General features: G+C 40.6%; 1 protein-coding gene across 5 annotated transcripts in view; it reads left to right on the forward strand.

Moving 5' to 3' along the window:
- Positions 1 to 22306, forward strand: part of LOC124720102 (THAP domain-containing protein 8-like) — a 71653-nt gene that overhangs the window by 44296 nt on the left and 5051 nt on the right. For 4 of the 5 annotated variants that reach the window (XR_007006064.1, XM_047245396.1, XM_047245394.1 and 1 more), the window contains one exon: positions 6328 to 6405. Coding sequence is in view for 4 of the 5 variants with exons in the window: in XM_047245396.1 (XP_047101352.1) it covers positions 6328 to 6405 (78 nt within the window). In the remaining variant the exon portion in view is untranslated. Of the gene's footprint in view, positions 1 to 6327; positions 6406 to 9472; positions 9579 to 22306 lie in introns of all 5 variants that reach the window. The other variant, XM_047245395.1, reaches the window with a different exon arrangement.

Below are 22306 nucleotides of genomic sequence, written 5' to 3' on the forward strand. Positions count from 1 at the left end.
TTTGTGTTCACTCTTCTCTGTGAAGTATTATTGGTTTTACTATGTGTGTGAATGACTTTGGTTAGTAGTAGTCTTTGGTCTTACAATTAAATGCACGTAAATTAGTACCACATATGAAGGTGACAGTCTCTGTAATGCACATTCATGAAATTAATGAGCAGGTCCTTAATTTAGCTTTTGTTTACCCAAGCAGAAAATATTTCTTTTGAAATTGATTTCATCACATTTAATAACTGATGAATTAATGCTCTATTTAAGCACCCAGTTTTTATAAGAGTAGTTGTAAATTGTTTTCTATTGAAACCAGATAACAGTGTCTGTTACCCCCTGCATATTTGACAGTTGTTACCAATTTCGTTGTTTACCTATCAATGTTGCATACTATTTGTAATTGCTGCTTTAGGAGAAAAATGAAAAATTGCTCCCGATCTGTACCAGCTGGCATAATACCTATACGAGTGCATCCATATTTATCAAAGATAAAGTTCTATAGGTACTGTAGGAATAGAAGCGTGTTTACGTGAGTCTCGCTACTTATCGTGCAGCTGAGACGTATTTTTAGTCCTTGAATTCGAGATAACAATGTCATTTGTAACAGGAAAGCCTAATACATATTTTCACAGTTCTCTTTTGAACTTGTGTGGTGTTGTGCTCTTCAGTGTGAAGCCTGGTTTGATGCTCCTCTCCATGCTAGTCTGTGTTGTCAGTTTGCTTCATCGTTGCGAAACTGCTGCAACATATATTCATTCAAACCTGCTTACTGTAGTGAAAACTTCTTTTAGTTCAAGTTGTTCCATACAGATATCTCCACCTCGACTCAATTCAGTACTATAGCATTAGTTACTTTGCTGACCTACCTGATCTTCAGCATTCGTATGTAGCACCACATTTCAAAAGCTCCTGCTCTCTTGTGTCCTGTGCTGTTTGTCATCGACATTTCATTCCTGTACAAGACTACACTAGAAATAAATACTTTCAGAGAAGACTTCCTAATACTTAAATTTGTTTCGTGTTATCTTGTTTTGAGACAGGCTTTCCTTGCTATTGCTATTGTGTATTTTCAGTCACTGAATTTGTTTCATTCATGTATCTGTAACTCTGTCACAAAAACAAAAATGCTAGTGCCAGCACCTTGGCAAAACATCTGGTGGCAAAAATGTGTTGGTCTTTGGTTTGTGAGTCACAGGTCACTATTCAGCTTGGAGATGAAAGGCTAAATATCAATAAGTGGTGCAAAGAATATTAGTAATACACTCGACTAAAGTGACTGAGCAAATCAGGCTGTCGCCGAGCACTGTCTCACATATAATTGCGAAATGAAATAAGGTGATATCACTATTGTGGTGCAGATGCCAATTGTCTTCCCCCTATGAACCATGGACCTTGCCATTGGTGGGGGGGGCTTGCGTGCCTCCACGATACAGATGGCCGTACCGTAGGTGGAACCACAACGGAGGGGTATCTGTTGAGAGGCCAGACAAACGTGTGGTTCCTGAAGTGGGGCAGCAGCCTTTTCAGTAGTTGCAGGGGCAACAGTCTGGTTGATTGACTGATGTGACCTTGTAACACTAACCAAAACGGTCTTGCTGTGCTGGTACTGCGAACAGCTGAAAACAAGGGGAAACTACGGCCGTAATTTTTCCCAAGGGCATGCAGCTTTATTGTATGATTAATTGATGATGGCATCCTCTTGGGTAAAATATTCCGGAGGTAAAATAGTCCCCCATACGGATCTCCGGGTGGGGACTACTCAGGAGGACGACGTTATCAGGAGAAAGAAAACTGGCGTTGTACGGATCGGAGCGTGGAATGTCAGATCCCTTAATCGGGCAGGCAGGTTAGAAAATTTAAAAAGAGAAATGAATAGGTTAATGTTAGATATAGTGGGAATTAGTGAAGTTCGGTGGCAGGAGGAACAAGACTTTTGGTCAGGTGAATACAGGGTTATAAATACAAAATCAAATAGGGGTAATGCAGGAGTAAGTTTAATAATGAATAAAAAAATAGGAGTGCGGGTAAGCTACTACAAACAGCATAGTGAACGCATTATTGTGACCAAGATAGACACGAAACCCACACCTACTACAGTAGTACAAGTTTATATGCCAACTAGCTCTGCAGATGATGAAGAAATTGATGAAATGTATGATGAGATAAAAGAAATCATTCAGATGGTGAAGGGAGATGAAAATTTAATAGTCATGGGTGACTAGAATTCAACAGTAGGAAAAGGAAGAGAAGGAAACATAGTAGGTGAATATGGATTAGGGCTAAGAAATGAAAGAGGAAGCTGCTTGGTAGAATTTTGCACAGAGCATAACTCATTCATAGGTAACACTTGGTTCAAGAATCATGAGAGCAGGTTGTATACATGGAAGAACCCTGGAGATACTAAAAGGTTTCAGATAGATTATATAATGGTAAGACAGAGATTTAGGAACCAGGTTTCAATTGTAAGACATTTCCAGGAGCAGATGTGGACTCTGACCACAATCTATTGGTTATGAACTGTAGATTAAAACTGAAGAAATTGCAAAAAGGTGGGAATTTAAGGAGATGGGACCTGGATAAACTGAAAGAACCAGAGGTTGTACAGAGTTTCAGGGAGAGCATAAGAGAACAATTGACAAGAATGGGGGGAAAAAATACGGTAGAAGAAGAATGGGTAGCTTTGAGGGATGAAATGGTGAAGGCAGCAGAGGCTCAAGTAGGTAAAAAGACGAGGGCTAGTAGAAATCCTTGGGTAACAGAAGAGATACTGAATTTAATTGATGAAAGGAGAAAATACAAAAATGCAGTAAATGAAGCAGTCAAAAAGGAATACAAAGTCTCAAAAATGAGATCGACAGGAAGTGCAAAATGGCTAAGCAGGGATGGCTAGAGGACAAATGTAAGGATTTAGAGGCTTATCTCACAAGGGGGTAAGATAGATACTGCCTACAGGAAAATTAAAGAGACCTTTAGAGAAAAGAGAACCACTTGCATTAATATCAAGAGATCAGATGGAAAGCCAGTTCTAAGCAAAGAGGGGAAAGCAGAAAGGCGGAAGGACTATATAGAGGGTCTATACAAGGGCGATTTACTTGAGGACAATATAATGGAAATGGAAGAGGATGTAGATGAAAATGAAATGGGAGATATGATACTGCGTGAAGAGTCTGACAGAGCACTGAAAGACCTGAGTCGAAACAAGGCCCCCGGAGTAGACAACATTCCATTAGAACTACTGACGGCCTTGTGAGAGCCAGTCCTGACAAAAGTCTACCATCTGGTGAGCAAGATGTATGAGACAGGCGAAATACCCACAGAATCCAAGAAGAATATAATAATTCCAATTCCAAAGAAAGCAGGTGTTGACAGATGTGAAAATTACTGAACTATGAGTTAAATAAGTCACAGCTGCAAAGTACTAATGCGAATTCTTTACAGACGAATAGAAAAACTGGTAAAAGCCGACCTCGGCGAAGATCAGTTTGGATTCCGTTGAAATGCTGGAACACGTGAGGCAATAGTGACCCTACAACTTATCTTAGAAGAAAGATTAAGGAAAGGCAAACCTACGTTTCTAGCATTTGTAGACTTAGAGAAAGCTTTCGACAATGTTGACTGGAATACTATTTTTCAAATTCTGAGGGTGGCAGGGCTAAAATACAGCGAGCGAAAAGCTATTTACAATTTGTACAGAAACCAGATGGCAGTTGTAAGAGTCGAGGGACATGAAAGGGAAGCAGTGGTTGGGTAGGGAGTGAGATAGGGTTGTAGCCTCTCCCTGATGTTATTCAATCTGTATATTGAGCAAGCAGTAAAGGAAACAAAAGAAAAGTTCGGAGTAGGCATTAAAATCCATGGAAAAGAAATAAAATCGTTGATGTTTGCCGATGACATTGTAATTCTGTCAGAGACAGCAAAGGACTTGGAAGAGCAGTCGAACGTAATGGACAGTGTCTTGAAAGGAGGATATAAGATGAACATCAACAAAAGCAAAACGAGGATAATGGAATGTAGTCGAATTAAGTCGGGTGATGCTGATGGAATTAAATTAGGAAATAAGGCACTCAAAGTAGTGAAGGAGTTTTGCTATTTGGGGAGCAAAATAACTGATGATGGTCGAAGTAGAGAGGATATAAAATGTAGACTGGCAATGGCAAGGAAAGCGTTTCTCAAGAAGAGAAATTTGTTAACATCGAGTATAAATTTAAGTGTCAGGAAGTCGTTTCTGAAAGTATTTGTATGGAGTGTAGCCATGTATGGAAGTGAAACGTGGATGATAAATAGTAATGGACAAGAAGAGAATAGAAGCTTTTGAAATGTGGTGCTACAGAAGAATGCTGAAGATTAGATGGATAGATCACATAACTAATGAGGAGGTATTGAATAGAATTGGGGAGAAGAGGAGTTTGTGGCACAACTTGACGAGAAGAGGGGACCGGTTGGTAGGACATGTTCTGAAGCATCAAGGGATCACCAATATAGTATCGGAGGGCAGCGTGGAGGGTAAAAATCGTAGAAGGAGACAAAGAGATGAATACACTAAGCAGATTCAGAAGGATGTAGGTTGCAGTAAGTACTGGGAGATGAAAAAGCTTGCACAGGATAGAGTAGAATGGAGAGCTGCATCAAACCAGTCTCAGGACTGAAGACCACAACAACAAAATGCCAATTTTTGTGGGGGGAGCAATCAGTCAAAATGAAGATGTTGGAAAATTTAATTGGGACAGGCTTGGGACTTGGCACTCAATTTTTTTTAGATCTTTCTGGCCATAACATCCACCAGATCTGGAAAATACTGACAGTATGTCTGTTTCACAAAGTACAGTGCAGGCCCCAAAAGTTCAATGAGTGTCAGAGGGTTTGGGGACTCTGGGTGTCGAACTCAGATGTAAATACCTGACATTACGTGAGTCTTGTTGGAATCAGAGCACTGAGTATGCATAACACCACAGCTAGCAGCACAAAGAACATTGTTTCAGTCATTGAAGTATTATGTATGGCTGTTCACCTGAAGGCAGCAAACTCTGAGAGATGATGTTTGAATTTCATTGGCCATCCTTAATGGTGGGAAATGCAGTAGTTTTCTCTTCTACATTTAACATCACTGAATATATTTTCACTAAAGATAGATTGACCAAAACAAAGAATTTGATACCGGTGCAGAACACATACACGCACACACACACAGTTGTTTAAGAAAGTCATATAAAGGAAACTATTCACAAATTAGGTGCACAAATGGCTTGATGTCGTTGTGCAGCACATTAAAGGCAAAATTGTGTTCAGGCCAATGTCATCTCTTATGCCATGCTGAAATTTCATTAGTTCTCTGTTTTCCGAAGATCCTGCCATCCAGAGATGCGAATCAAGATATACAAAGTGATGCAGTTATTAACCATTTGTGTTCAGTCAAGTATAATGAACAGGCTGCTACTCTGAAGGAAGGTGCTGTGTCCTCAGTTGTAGGAGCTAGTTGCTTTTTCTCTCCTATTGGTAGTGTAATACTTACGTAAATAGATCCAAATTTATCAGAGAACAACCTCTGTCTATGTGCCATAAGTATAGCGGTCTAAACATTGCACCTTGTCACAGAACCCGTAGGAATTTCAATCCTTTAACATGACAATGACAGTTTGGAGAAGTGGTCAATAAGGTAGATCGTTAAGATTCTTTTTAGTCTGTAGGGCTTCTCAGTTTTTTACATATTCCCTCCTCACTTTTCTCGACACTTTTTAGGGCTCCGTACATCAGCTGATAAAAACGGAACCTGTATAGGATCATTTTATTGTCTGTCTGTCTCTCCATCTGACAGTAAAGAACCTTTCTTTCTCAGGAACAGGTAAAATACCATGTTGAAATTCATATCACATACTAAGGTTACTGTCCCTTTGCGATGTAAAACATTGAAGCTTCAGCGTCACTGCAGTAAAAATATACAGCTATTTATGTCATATTTTGACACCGTGCCAGTATCAGTAGCAGCAACAGGCAAAATCTGTTAAAATTCTCAATTTCTGGTATGGATGAGCTGTCTATACATATCTAAGATGGTATGAACCCTTGGGTGTGAGATTCCTATTTGCACTTCTCTCGATTATTTTTCATTGTGCCAGTTAATTCATTATCCATACCATTCATTTCTGCTCCACTGTACTGTATGCCTATTCTGTGTTGCTTTTTTTTTCATTCAGAGACATCATCAGGCCCTCACAATTAAATCTTTTTGTTTTTCAGCATTTCATAAATATTTTACCATTTAATAATTACATTAAGTTGTAGAATCACTTCTCTCATTTGACTTGATATTTGGCGATGCGTGTATGTTATTTTTTGCAGGTGTGTGGGAGGATAAATGTGAAGGTGGAACAGGAGCCTGAATACGAAGGGAACTCCTGGGAGGAGCACAGAACACAGGTAAGGCTCTGCTGAAAGGGACAGAAGTGGTCGTGTGAAAAGTACAAACACAGTATATAAAGTCCAGTGTGAAAGTAATAGTGTCCAATATTTTTACTTTCCCCTCCTCTATACATATTGCTATCTTCAGGAATGTTAGGTAAGTGCCAGTACTACAGTGCACAGTTTTTTCTTCTTCCAGACTGTAATTCCTGACGCACGCGTGCACACGGTACACTGTATACGAGGTGTTAAACAAGTAAAAGAAGTATCGTGTCCAGCCCATTGTGGAGAGCAGCCGCGTAGCCGATCCTCCATTTGTGCACGTACCCTGCCCTGTTGTCCAGACTCGAATGACGACGTACCGGTTTTGGTCGAATCGGACGAGGCAGTAATGGGCTCTGAAAGGAGTTTGAAAAAATCGTTGCCGATGGAGCCAGGTACCAGTTCAAACTGAAGTGTTACAGAGTAACGATAGTGGGTCGGCTGGCTGACTCGTGTACTCTGTCGGACGATGTCGGCACTGCAGCTGGCTAGTGGGGTCTGTACTCGGTGGAGAGGTTGAGCCTCAAAACCTCTTTTTCTAATGAAGCACAGCTGCTTTTTATCTGAGTTAGTTAACTTGCAGAACAATCGGTCTCGGAATTCTGCAGTCCTCGTCAGTTATGTCGAGAGCTTTTGTGCGTGATGTGGAAATAGGAATGCGGTGAGTGATTTGTGAAACACGGGCTATTGGATCAGTCTTCCTTCCACCAAACTGTAACTTCTCGTACGTATGCGTGCTGCGTCCTACCAGACAGCTAAAGCAGCCACACTCATTGTCCTTCTACTACTGTCAAAAATGAATCGCTACATAGTACTGAATATTACCGGTGGGCTGCACAATTCAGTTTTAGCTCCTCTAGCGGCTCGCTACATTACTGTGGCGTGAAGATCTGTATGTGTACCAATGCTGCAGACTTGTGCCCGGAAACAAAGAAATTGGTAACTGTGTAACTGTTGTGTACCAGGTACAAACTACCAAATGGAAAGTTGGAATTACTTACGACTTACAAGATTTATTGTGAAAAACGAGGTAAAACATAACTCGGCATAATCACTCGTGTCCAGCTTCGTAGCCAAAGTTCATCTCCAGTAAACACTATCACCGCAGCAACATTAGGACTGAGGTGAGACCAGCTCCGTACTCCAGAAGCCCCAACAGACGACTCCCCGCCGGCACGATGTAATCAGCTGGGGCTCCATCCTGATTAGCTCCGTCTACTTTAGCGGTATGATGGCTGCATCTCTTGTGGCGTCCCCACTGTGAGTACTTTAAAGTGTGCCACACTGCTGCCACTGGAGTGTCGGTACGCGGTGCTAGAGAACGCGATGGCGGCATCTTACGTGTGGCGACCACACTGAACGAAAGCACAGCATGACAGAATATTTCTTGAAAGTGATAAATAAAACTCCTATGACTACTACAGTACAAATTAACACTCATAACATTGGGTTAATTGTGTATTTCAGCATGTGTCTCATTTATTTATTTGCTGTTATTGCCTTTTTAATGTGACAGTAACCTGTTGTTTGTTTTTCCACTCATGTTGGAGGCTGCGTGAAGGTAAGCCGGCTGAAGTTGCAAGATTTAGTACACGGGTTTTTAAATTTGTACAGTTTCATCTTGATAGGTCCAGCATCAGTCGAATAGCAGTCTGCAGCAGCATGGTAGTTAAAGCTTTGGGCTCACATCAGCATACATCAGTGATGCAACTGAACCATTGTTCTCTTGTGGTAGACGGATTATGATGCACTCTCAGCAAACTCTGCCACCAGACTGCCACAACAGCAGTGAAGAAAACAGAAAATCAAAACAATAAGGATGTATCGCATTATATGTAGCATTTGATAAAAAAATCCAAAGCTGAAAAAAAAAATGCAAGCGTGGTGTTAGATTCTACATCTACGCACCTGTTATCCAAGCCACCTTATAATCCGTTGCGGAGCATACCTTGTACCGCTGCAAGTTGCTGCCTTTGCTGTTCCACTCACAAATGGAGTGAGGGAGAAATGACTTTCTGTATGAACACCGATTCCTCTTATCACGGCTTTACAGTCCCAACACACGGTGTACGTTAGTGGCATTAGTATCATTCGGCAGTGTGTCGCGGATGCCGGTTGTGTAAACTTAATGGACAGTGATTTGAAAACGATTACCTTCTTCCCTCACGGGACTCCCATTTCAGTTCACAGAACATTTCCGAAATGCCCGTGTGTCGACAGCAGCTAGAGTGCGAGCGGTGTCCTCTAATTTGAACTAGTGCGGAGCCTAAACTCACTTGCGAACAGATCCTACAAGAGTTCCCTACGCTGTCTCCTGTATAGTTGAGGTAAACTTCCCATAATTCTCCCAATAAATCAAGGTCAACCATTTGTTTGCACTAATACCAGACCTTACAAGCCTGTTCCATTTCATGGCGGTTTGCAACATTACGCCTAGATTTTTAATCGATGTGACCGTGTCGAACAGCACATCAGTAACACTGTATTTGAACTTTACAGGATTGTTTTGTCAGAGTTATCCCATATCCCTGTCCTGAACACTGTGTCTTCATTGCAGATTGCTGCTCACCTTATCCATTGGACAATTTGTGTGTGTATAGAGAACAAGATTAGTCCAAAAGGTTGGCTTATTGATAAAGTGACATAATTACACTTATTACAGGTTTGAGTGTGTGGTCTCCCAAATTAGAATTTCTTTGGTCGCCGGACGAGACATCAGACTTCGATATTAAGTATAGGTCGCCGGTCTGGAAGGACACATACTACAATTCGAGACCACTGTTAAATGTTAGTTAAGCACGATAATGCTACATCAGTGATCTTGTCCGATTGCTGTGAAATATTAATATATAAATACAAACTTGTCATAACAGAAGCAAGTAGTCGCGTTACTGTCATTTTAAATAAAACACGTCTTTGGTGACTTACGGTATCATTTTAAAAAATGTACGCCATCTGCTAGATTGTGGTAATACCTTCCTTTCCAAACTTTAACAGATGAAAAATAATTATTGATGTTTTTATCTTTTTTCTTTTGTTTTAGAAACAAAAATTACCTGAGATCGAGGGTGCAGGGTGCAGTCGTCTCCGAGTTTTGGCTCGTGTCGGCACCGGTGTCGGGTGTATCTAGACATTCGAGCTGTCCTCAGGTTGTGAAGGCTGCTGGCCTCGTCAGTGGACTACACGCAGAGTTTACAATTTGCAGTATCGTACACAGAGTTGATGGGATGCCCTGGTTTGGAGCTGAGTGGAGCGTCTCAACCAGAGGGTCCATCGAGTCTCATTTGCAAGTTTCTGGACGTAGGTTATGGGATGGAGAGTTGTAGGATTCCCCTGGATAGATCAGGGGTGCATTACACGCAGGTAGCAGAGAACATGTGGAGTGTACGTCGCCTTTTCTTAGGCTTGGGTGTTACTCTGAAGTCCTCTCATAAATGCTCAACTGTTTAATATGTAGAGAGTGAGATCTTGTCATGTGCAAGGCACACACACGTCCGAATGTCTTGATTTTTACACTAAACTGTCAAAGCATTCCTAACAAGGCACATGAATTTACTGCACTCCAGGAAAACTACTGTCAGATTGAAATTATACTCAGAACTGAGAGCTGGTTGAAAACCAAAGGAGAAGGCTTTGATGTATTGTAAGAGGCCAGGAATGTATATCAAAAAGACAGGTTAGACATCACAGGAGGGGAAAGACAAAAGTGTTACGTCTATCGAGATCAGAACTAAGTCTGACTGAAGAGTTATCTGGACGAGCTTACCTGGCCTAGGTGAACTCAAATTAATCATTGGATGCTTTCACCGGCCAGCCAGTTCGTCTGACACAGTTGTAAAATCGTTGAAAGACCGTCATCACTCAGCAGTGTGGAAGTACCCTTGCCATGCATTATTAGTAGGAGACAACTTTAACCTACCGGGCACTGATTGAATGTCTGTGGATTGATTTCTAGTGGTACAGACAGTCTTCCAAAGAAGTTCTCAACAATTTTTCTGGAAACTGTCTTGAACAGCTAGTGTGACAACCCACACTCTAGGGAAATATTTTTAGACTTCACAGCTAAAAACTAGCTTGACACTGTCAGTGTAGAGACAGGGATTGGAAATCCCTCAATTGTACCCTGACGGTTACTAATGTTAATAAATCCATCGAGAAGGCTAGGAGAATTTCTACACTGAAAATAGCAGGTAAGCAGTTGTTAGCATCCTACTCGAGACAGTAACTGTACGTTCCAAACCACCTCCGTCGTCAGCGTCACTAACGAGCGATCGTACCGTGGTCCGCATCTCTGAGGTAAGCCCGTTTGAATCCTGGAAGAGAACGAAATTCTCACTGCCAGTATTTGGCTAGCAAGGGAAGGACATGGGGTAAAGTTCCTGATATCCAGTCTTTGTGCCAAAGTCCTGGATAAATTCCAAATCTCTCTGCAGTGCCTCACAAAATGAGGGCATGGAACACTGTTGATGGTGATTCATACTTATAATAGGGACATTAAGCTACAGGTTTCACACTCTGCCTTCTTTCATCACCTCCAAAATGAACACGACTCCAGACACACACACACACACACACACACACACACACACACACACACACACACACACACACTCTCTCTCTCTCTCTCCATAGTCATCTACTATTGACAGAGACACTTACAAATACGGCTCATACTTCCCAGAGGAAAGGTGCGTATGGGCGTGAAAGATAAGGAAAACCTCTCCAGTCTGGTGGGGTTTCCAAGCCATTCATGCAAAATGACTTTACTCTACACATAAGCAGTTGCTAGCATCCTAGTTTGACAGTAAATGTACATTCCAGTCCACCTTCATTGCCGACAGTGCTAACACGTGCTTGTCCTGTGGTGCTCGTGTTTACTTTACTTATTTAGTGACGACATGGTGCACGAAGAGGAATTATGGGCAGTTTAAATGGTTGTAAATTTTGCACTAAATGGATTAAGGCTGGTAAAGATCGATTGTGGTTTAATAACAAGATTCAGAAAACAGTAAGTAAACAGAGATGTTGCACTCTTAGATCCAAAGAAGAATGCAGGAAAGTCAAACATGCCTAAAAAAGTTAGCAGAAATTTGTTCATCTACAAAAAGATCAGTGCTTGAAACACACAACTTCCACTGTCACATGTTTGCTTAAGATCTTGCTGAGATTAGAAAATTCTAATCCACGTAAAATTGCTAAGCAGGTCAAAGGCTTCTACTTGGTCACTCATAGACCTACCTGGTGTGGCAATTTAAGACAGCAAAAGGAAAGCTGAACTTTTAAATTTTGTGTTTATGAAACCTTTCACACAAGAGGATCGTAAATACAGATCAATGTTCGACCACTGCACTAACCCCCACATGGAAACTGGCACACCTGACACTTAAAATCAACTTAGAGTTGAAAACAAGTAAGCTGCCACATCTATACGAGGTTTAACAGAGAGACTGGAAAAAAGTGCCAGTGACTTCTGTATACACATAAGGTGAAAGAACAAGCCCATAAAATTAGACTAGTGTCCTTAATGCGGAATTCTGGAGCATTTTCTAAGTTCAAATATAATAAATTTATTCAGGACATAAAAGTTTTTGTCCAAAAAAGCTACACTGGTTTAGAAAGAACACTAATTTAGAAAATATCCCTCATGCAAAATTCAGCTTGCCCCCCCTCTCCTCCGAACATTCTGAAACCGTGGATGAAGGGCAACAGGCAGAGTCCACATTCCTGCACTGTCCGTCCGAAAACTTCCAAGACATATTTTGTTGCTAGTATACAAACGACAAAAGTGCAGTAAATACAGTGGCATATGTAAACAACAGACAAGCATTCGAGGATGAGATAAGTGTTTAATGTCCCGTCGTCATTAGAGGTGCAGCACAAGCTCGGATTGTGTAGAGGATGGGGAAGGAAATTGGGTGTGCCCTTTCAAAGGAACCATCCCAGCATTTGCCTGGAGCAATTCAGGAAAATCACAGAAAACCTAACTCAGGATGGCCCGACACTGGTTTGAACTGTCGCCCTTCCGAATGTGAATCTAGTGCGCTAACCACTGTGCCACCTTGCTCGGTAAGAGCATTCGACCAGTCAGTTGTGAGCAAGCAGTAGTAAGTAATGGATGTGCAGCAATAGTGTGTCAACATTGTGGCGTCCCAAACATCTCTAAATCAAGTGTTGAAGACGTGAATGGAAAAGTGTGTGCTGAGTTTGTCCAGTAAGCTTAGCACTCCGTTGTCAGGCCACAAGTGGCACATCGGGAACATCCGACCGCCGTGTCATCCTCAGCTGAGGATGCGGAGAGGAGGGGCGTGTGGTCAGCACACCGCTCTCCCGGTCGTTGTGGTAGTTTTCTGTGACCGGAGCCACAACTAGTCGGTCGAGTAGCTCCTCAATTGGCATCACGAGGCTGAGTGCACCCCGAAAAACCACAACAGTGCACGGCGGCACCGATGGTCACCCATCCGAGTGCCGACCACGCCCGACAGCGCTTAACTTCGGTGATCTGACGCGAACCGGTGTATCCACTGTGGCAAGGCCGTTGCCCCAGTAAGCTTGACTTCTAAATAATAATGACGACACGTAGATGATAGCCACAACTTCATTGAAATGCAAAATGCAGGCATTTCTTTTCTGCATACGAGACTTGGTGTTACCAATATGAACCTACCACAAAATGACAAAGTGCAGAAATTCGCACAAAGCATCAGTGTTTTGACAACATTACTGACATTGGTGCCAATGTGATAGACAAGTTGAACAACATGGCAAAAAGGGACAAGTTTCAGACAGTTATGTGAATATTCTGTGTTTTTTCCCCCGAGTGAGGAGGCTATGTCGAACACCATCATCATTAAAACCACCAACTTAATATTTCTCTCTCTCTCTCTCTCTCTCTCTCTCTCTCTCTCTCTTCTTTTTCTCTTTTTCTTTTAAATGGTCCAGTCTTGAAACTTTTTAGTGGTACAGAAAGCATTTGACACAATGCCCCATTACAGAGTTACAGAGGCTTGTCATTTGGTGTAGGTTCTGACATGCAAGTGATGTAAATTGTCGTGGATGGCATGTGCGCATTGGAGACAAAGACAACTTGATGGCATCCACTGTGAAGTCTGAAAGGACTAATAAATCATTAAAAAATCTGTATGGAATAAATATACATAGTAGTGGCAAAAATTAATTTATATATATGAGACGTGTAGGGTATAGTATCTCAGGTAATTTTTGTTTCTAAAACAAAAGAAAAAAGACAAAAACATCAATAATTATTTTTATTCTCTTAAAGTTTGGAAAGGAAGGTATTACCACAATCTAGCAGACAGTGTACATTTTTTTTTATGATACAGTAAGTAACCAAACACGTGTTTTATTTAAAATGATAGTAACCCGACTACCTGCGTCTATCATGACAAGTTTGTATTTGTATATTAATATTTCACAGCAGTCAGACAACATCATTGACGTAGCTTTATTGCACTTAACTAACATTTCATCAGTGGTCTCGAATTGTAGTATGTGTCCTTTCAGACCGGCCGCCTGTATTTAATATCGAAGTCTGATGTTTCGTTCGGTGACCACAGAAATTCTAATTTGTGGGACCACACACTCAAACCTGTAATAAGTGTAATTATGTCATTTTATCAATAAGCTAACCCTTTGCACTAGTCTCGGTCTCAATACACACAAACTGTCCAATGGATAGGGTGAGCAGCTATCTGCGACGAAGGCATAGTGTTCAGGACAGTATCATCGTTAAGGAATGGTGTGAGGATATGGGATAAATCGGACAAAACAATCCTGTAATGTTCAAATACAGTGTTAGTGATGCACTGTTCGACACGGTCACATCAATTAAAAATCTAGGCGTAATGTTGTAAAGTGACACGAAATGGAGCAAGCGTGTAAGGTCTGTTATTAGGGGAGACAAATGGTTGACCTTGATTTATTGGTAGAATTATGGGAAGTTTGTCTCAACTATACAGGAGACAGTGTAAGGAACACTTGTAGGATCTGTTCGCAAGTGAGTTTAGCACACTAGCTGCTGTGTAGATCCTGTCGACACAGGAGTTACGGAAAAGGTCTGTGAACTGAAATGGGATTCCTGTGAGGGAAGAAGATAATCGTTTTCAAATCACTGTCGATTAAGTTTACATGACCGGCATCTGCGAGACACTGCCAAACAATCCTAATGCCACTAACATACACAGTGTGTTGGGACTGTAAAGGCGTGATAAGAGGAATCGGTGTTCATAGAGAAAGTCATTTCCCCCTCACTCCGTTTGTGAGTGGAACAGCAAAGGCAGCAACTTGCAGCGGTACAAGGTATGCTCCGCCACGGATTGTATGGTGGCTTGTATAACAGGTACAAATGCTACATATAATGCAATACATCCTTATTGTTCTGATTTTCTTTTTTCTTCACTGCTTTCGTGGCAGTCTTGTGGCTGAATTTGCTGAGAGTGCATCATAATCCATCTACCACAAGAGAACAATGGTTCAGTTTCATCACTGATGTATGCTGACACACAGGGTGCGAGTCCAAAGCATTAACTACCATGTTGCTGCAGCTGCTATTGGACCTATCAAGATGACACTGTACAAATTTAAAAGCTTGTCTACTAGATCTTACATCTTCAGCAGTCTTACCTTCACACAGCCTCCAACATGAGTGGAAAAACAAACAGGATGTTGTCACATTAAAAAGGCAATAAAGGGAAATAAATAAATAAATGAGACACATGCTGAAATACACAATGAACCCAATGTTAAGAGTGTTAATTTGTACTGTAGTAGTCACAGAAGTTCTATTGACCACTTTCAAGAAATATTCTGTTGTGCTGTGCATTCATACATTGCGGTCGCCACACGTAAGACGCCGCCATCGCGTTTTCGAGTGGCGTGTGCCGACGTTCCAGTGGCAGCAGCGTGGCATACTTGCACATCCCAGATGAGTCCCTCCGGCAGAAGAGCCGAGTGCTCGTTGAATTTTTTTCGAACAGTGATCACTACTGCCATAAATGTGCCAAAATGTGGGTGCTGCTGATAACTGAAAAAGACCCCCTCTGCTGCTCCCCGTGTGTCTGCAAGTGTCCTGCTAAAGGAGTTACCACCTGCTGACTCATAGGGTAATTAGGTGAGGCCAGATGTTCAGTCCCCACATCCACCCTCTACCTCGAGCAGTGCAAACAGGGTACGACCTACCATTCTTCCGAGTTGAGCCAGCGATAGAAATCTGTTGTTTAATTTTTGACAATGCAGTATTGACTACTATATTTATTTTAGTGAGTAATTTTGAATATAACTTCCTCAAATTAATGTTAAATGCTTTTTTATTTGTGACTGTCAGAATAATGTTTTTTAAAAGTGGAATGAGCCTGCAGTTACAGTACCACCAGTAACACTTGCATTTACAACACACAATCTTCACACGTGTATAAGACAAGTATTACAGTGTTTCAAGTTTAATTCTTTGTTTAGTTAGTTTTTTAATATATTTCATGAGAATTATAAATGATTAAAAGTTTTTTATCTTTTAAACTTGTTCAAAGTGAAATGTAAACACATTTCCTTACCATGGAAAAAAAGTTTTGAATCCTCTGATATATTTTACTATTTGAACAGATTAAACTGCCCTATCAAAACGTGAAATACTACATACTTTATATCATTGCAAGAAATCTGGGTTTAACTCCTTGGTGAGTAATTCTGTGGCTTTGTTCTAAAAGGGCCAATGTCAAGAATCTTAGTTTTAAGTTATAAGCTTGCGAATATTTTCTGTCATTTTCTGACAACTATTAACAATATATTTGGGGCTATTTGTTACTGTCTTTAAAGTAAATCAACGTAACTCAAGCTTAATGATAAATTTCTAGAATTTTCAACTTCAAAATTAAAGGACATAAGAGGACATTGGCCCTTTTTAACATCATGAACTCCCTTAAATTGTGTGACATTGGCCCTTTTGACATCAGCGTTAGGTACACTGAATAACAAGAAACAGGTAATTTTAAGATAAATATTTCCTTGTACTCATTAATTAAATCACTTTATTCATTCCTCAAGAATTTAATAACTGATAGCAACTGTTACATGTTCCAAAAATCACATTTTATCACCGTAAATCGTGAAAACACTGTTTGATCTCGTAATCGGGTGGTAAACTGTTTATTCAAATTTCTTAATATCAGATGAATAATTTGCGCACACTATGGTTAATACTGAAAAACGGGAAGTAAAAAATATATCACTCGTTTCCGTCATCACCACCATCCTCATCCTCCTCTTCGTAAGATATCTGTTTATCTCTTTCATCTGACTCACGTGATTGATGATCTGCATGTAGAATGGACGACTGCTTACATTGATGTATGGAAGGAGGTCCCTGCAGTCCTTTAATTTTTTTTCTGAAATGGGTGTGATAGCATCAGAAATAGGTGCAAGTTTTGGCATAGACAAGCGTCGAGTTTCCTTTCTGTTCAGATCTGTCATCTTGAATGGTTCTCCGGAGGAGTAACTTTGTTTGTAGGAGACAATTCCTGGCATACCTGAGTGATACTTCATCCATGTTATCTTGTTCTAAACAATAGGATTCCCTTCTCTGTTAATTTTCTTGTGCAGATAATGACTTCTCATGAAGTCTTTAAAGTTATAGAAGTCCTTTTGTTCCAGCTCTATTACAGTTCTGGGTGGCTTTCGGGGAACCATGCGTATTAATTTGGCCCAGTCTCTTGGCAGTTCTACTTCAACAGTTGTTTTCTTTGTCTTCTAAATGACTGCGTGAATTGAGTCAGCTTCCAAGTGAGCATGTCCAACTTCAAGAAATTTGTGGTTGATTTCCAAACATCTTCCCTGAATCATGAATTCTTCACTACTCTCAGAAAAAAGATGGCAATAAAAATATTTCTGTTTAGTCCGGTACACAAATCGCTGTACAGCTGTACCTCGACAATTTCATCAGCCAGTTTCCTCAAATAATCATATAGACAAAAAGCTATTTCTTGGCCACATCTTCCTGCCACTGTTTCATCCCAAATGTAACATACTGGAGAACATTCTTTGTACATAGATGGTCAAATTGAAAGTCCAAAGTTGTCTTTTGTAAAATGCCAGACCACAGTGTAGAAAAGCAGTGGGTAGACATTTCTGCAAGTCAGAGGCCAGGATTATTACACTGGAATTTTGCTCAGCTCTCTTCGCATCACTGTCTCTCTGATCGTAAGCAGCCTGGGCTAAATCTAAATATTGCTGTCATTCCACTTCAACCTTACAACGTTCAGCATCATCAGTACAATTCTTGAGTAACATGACTTATTTGTCACATTTTGCACATGTGTCAGTCTTCGGTTTGTGGAAGCTAAGATTGAAACAGTTCACAAAAACTCTTCGATAACAGTTTTCACTTCTTTGCTTTGTATCTTGGTTTCGCAAAATTCTTGATAGAGCTGGTAAATTGCCGAAATACTCAAGTCTGGAGACAAATATTTTTTAGAAGAATCAAGAATAATGGCTTTCATAGGAAAGAAATAGTTTAATGTGTTCCTTCATTACATCAATGTCGTCAGATGGAACTTTCAGACAATTAAAATGTTTACCATGTCCATTTTCAGAGCCCCGTCTTTTCTCCACAATTATTCTTACCTACTTTTGTATTAAATAAAATGTACTAAGGAATATATTCTGACATACTTCTATTTTAGTCTGCAAAGAAGGACTATAAATAAAGTACTTCCTGGAATATTTTTGCCTGCTTGCAGTTCCTTCAGGTTTGTTCCTTAAACGCTCCATATGTTTCTTTTCCTGAGACACGATTAGTTATGAACTGATTTTGAGCTTCTAGGTACATTTTGAAGTAGTCTACAAACATTCTCTCTCTCTCTCTCTCTCTCTCTCTCTCTCTCTCTCTCTCTCTCTCTCTCTATCATCATCATCATCATCATCATCATTTACTTTACCTCCGCAATTTTTCCTGCACTTGCACAATGATTTCAGAACTGTAGCAGGTATAACTTTTTCCAGTTCTTTCCTCAGATTTCTCTCCCATTTTTCTGGATGAATCCTGTGGATCACATTTCTTCCTCCCCCTTCGACTCAACTTTGTTGTTTTATTGCCAGGCTGCTGTTGAATTGGACTAATTTCTTCAATCCTTGAAGGTCTTTTAATGGTCTTTGGTACAGCTATATTCCCTCCGTCATTGCTTTCATCACTACTTTCAGGATCACTTGGAACATATTCATCAGAATCTTCAAATACATCTTCATCAGAACTTGAAATCATGTCAGCCAATAATGATGAACATGCATTTCCTTCTGTTCTGTTATTGGGATGACCAACATTTTAGATTGGCATTAAGTAGAGATACCAGTAAATTTATGGTCCTGTGTTGGAAAAATTAGGGATCTGTGCTCCTGATACCAGTTTATTTTAGTATACTTACCTTCAAGGCAAAGTGATGACTTCAGTGGTGATATTTCAGGTGCAGTTTGTTGCTCAAGCTCTTCGTTATCGCCACTGTGGAACATGATGTTTTTTGCTCACCAAGACTGTCTAGACTCCTCACTAACAATGTGCCGAATGGTTAGGAGAATTGTTAAAGGAACAACTCTTATTATTGTGTATTCCTGCCGGATTTAAGGCCAGTGTCGACATTGGCCCTTCTTACAACAAAAGTAAAATAAGAGGAAAGGCCAGTATAAAGATTGGCCCTTTAATGCTGATTGGAAACTTGATAAAACACTTCGGGGCTTACATCTTAAAAGCCCAGTATCTCTCATCCTATGTGGCTTAGACATCGGCTGTTTTAACATTATGAAGAGCAGGTGAAACTATATGGCGTATACCAATAAAACCAGTTTTGACAAATATTGACATTGGCCCTTTCAGAACCAAGCCACAGAATTATGTGTTCTAGAAATAATTGAAAGCATTTAATAAATTCACAGTAGTGATTCAGAGTTTGACTGTTAGAATTTTGAGCAATAAATTACATCTGCGGGACTTGAAAACTGGGAATGCATAAAACTACATTTAACGTAACACCCTCCACTGACACCACCACTGAAGTTCTTGCTATTCCTAACCAAAATTATTTATCTTAATCTTCACACAGAAGTGTAATGCACATCTGCTAAATAGTTCTTTACTACAGATTACACAATACTGTTTCTTACAGATGTTACCTTTACATTATGTGTAGCTGGTCTCTGAACAACAATCATAAACGGTGTTTCCAGTAGTTACAGTGTATGGCTTTTATCCAGTTGCAGGTATCTTACAATTCAATTTTTATTGTTTTTGTAATAAGACAGCTACCTTAGATGTACATCAGTTTACAAGTATTTATAATGAATAGTTTGTTGTCTATCAGATGTGAACAGAACAATCCCCATATGCCTTTGCTGTCAATTCCGAGTGTGTCCATCTCTCCTCCCAAGTAAGCTTTTCTCTGTCACAGAAATATGATTTTAATACAGTATTGTGACACATATCACTCTTTATGTAATTAAAAAAGGACAAAGAAATTAAAAATGACTTGAATGACCAGATATACCATTACTACAAGGTGTACAACTTTGCTTCCACCATTTGCCGATAGGTGGCGACAATGGCAAGTAGTGGTTGAAATAAACAAATCGCAGACGTCGTGCAGTTAGCTTGGACTTTGGTCAACATAACCTAATTCAAATGTTGGTTGATTTGTGTCTGCATCATGAAGTTGTTCTCGATTGAAAATGTCAGTTTACGAGCCTAATTCTCGGGAGGTGTTACTGTTTTGTTTCAGTACGACCAAAACAGCGGCTGAGTCTCATCGAATGCTCTCAAGTACGTACGGTAAGGATGCTGTTAGGGAAAGAACGTGTCGTGAGTGGTTTCAACGTTTCAGGAATGGTGATTTTAACGTCTTAGACCGCATAGTGGTGGAAGAGAGAATGTTTTGAAAGATGCAGAATTTGAGACATTGCCGAGTGAAGACCCGCGTCAAAGTCGAGAAGAATTGGCACGATTAGTGGGAGTGACACAGCGAGCTGTGGCTATGGGCACGGTTCTGAAAGAAGGAACTTGGGTCCCGTGTGAGCTGAAACCATGAGACATTGAACAGTGTTTGTGAACAGTTGCTTCAGAGGCAATAACGGGAGGGATTTCTGCATCACATTGTGACCGGGGATGAAAAATGGATTCATTACGATAACCCTAAACGCTAAAAATTATGGGGATATCCCGGCCGTGCTTCCAAGTCGACGGCCAAACTGAATATTCACAGCTCCAAGATCCTGCTCTGCATTTGGTGGGACCAGCTCTGCGTCGTGTACTATGAGGTGTCAAAACTGAGTGAAACAATTACGGGTGCTCGTTATTGAATGCAATTAATGCGTTTGAACAGAGCATTAAAAGACAAATGGCCACAATAAAGCGAGAGGCACGATAACATCATTAACTGATTTTGCAGCACGACAATGCTCGACCCCACGTTGCAAAAGAGGTCAAAAGGTACTTGGAAACGTTACCCCACCCACTGTATTCTCCAGACATTGCTCCCTCTGACTGTCACCTGTTTAGATCAATGGCGCACGGCCTGGCTGACCAACACTTCCGATCTCACGGAGAACTCACAAATTTGATCGATTCGTGGATCGCTTCAAAAGATGAACAATGTTTTTGACGCAGGATTCGTACACTGCCCAAAAGATGGGAGAAAGTAGTGACCAGCAATGGAAAATACTTGGATCGATACATGTGTAACCAATTTGTATCATTAAAGCCTCAAATGTCTGGGAAGAAATGGCAGAAGCAAAGTTGTGCACCTCATATTTACTGTATTTTTTATCTGTTTGGAGCACTTCTTTGTGTAGATTTGTGTTTAAAAATGTTTTAAGTCAACAGTTTTATTTACAATGCTCATTTATTGAAACAGTTACTTACAAACTTATCAGCAGAAGTACAAAACAGTTCCTTTGTGGCCTGGCTTACAAAATAAATCACCCTGTCAACAGTGTCACTGCGGTGTAATCTGTTGCCGTCTGATAGGTGGAGCAGCAGCAGGGCACTCAGCACTGACAAAGCTTACAATTAAGATGTTCTGGGCTATTATGACATGATCAAATTGATTTCACATTAAAACCCAACATTTTGTCCCCATCTGCACAGCACATTTTCAAGGGATATCATAGCTACTAGGTGGCGGATCTGCACCTCGAGTCACTACTAACTGCAAGAAAATTACATTTACGAGGATTGGTGTGATGTCACACGTTTTGAATACCCGAGCGCAATTGGCTGTTGTCGACTGTCATCGTTTTCTGTTACTATCGACCCGTGGTGGAGTTGGGGAGTTGGAAGACTGTACACATCTTCTTCGGTACCGGAACCCACGTATCATTCAATTTCGTGCCTTCCTCCTTCCAGTCGAAACTCCTGGAGTGTTTTACAAACTGTATGGCCTCTCTGTATGGCCTTTCATGGTATCCACTTGGGACTGCCAGTACTTAAGCCCTATCAAAATGAATGTGGTGGTCACCTGGTTCCAAAACATGTTCACAACTGATCTGCCTGTCTGCCCTCTTCTGCAATTGCCCTTGTGCTCATCTAGTCGTTCTTTGACTGTTCTTTTTGTAGTGGGTCCCCTGTAAATTCCTGCTTTTTCCAGTAGTTGGCGAGCATCCTGGGCCGATTTTATGTGATCTTGTATCTTTCTGGTGAGTTTTTAGGTTACTGTAATGTTCCACTTTTTCAAGATTTTTACTCTTGCAGTTAGTAATGTCCTTAATGAAAGGCAGGAAAACATTAGATTTCACCAGCACTTGAGCATCGCTACAATTTCCACGCGGTGGTCTTAGCACGAACGAATAACAATTCTTGAACAATACACTGATGAGATGTTTTAATTCT

Source organism: Schistocerca piceifrons, chromosome 11, assembly GCF_021461385.2.
Source record: "Schistocerca piceifrons isolate TAMUIC-IGC-003096 chromosome 11, iqSchPice1.1, whole genome shotgun sequence".
In the NCBI taxonomy this organism is placed as follows: domain Eukaryota; kingdom Metazoa; phylum Arthropoda; class Insecta; order Orthoptera; family Acrididae; genus Schistocerca; species Schistocerca piceifrons.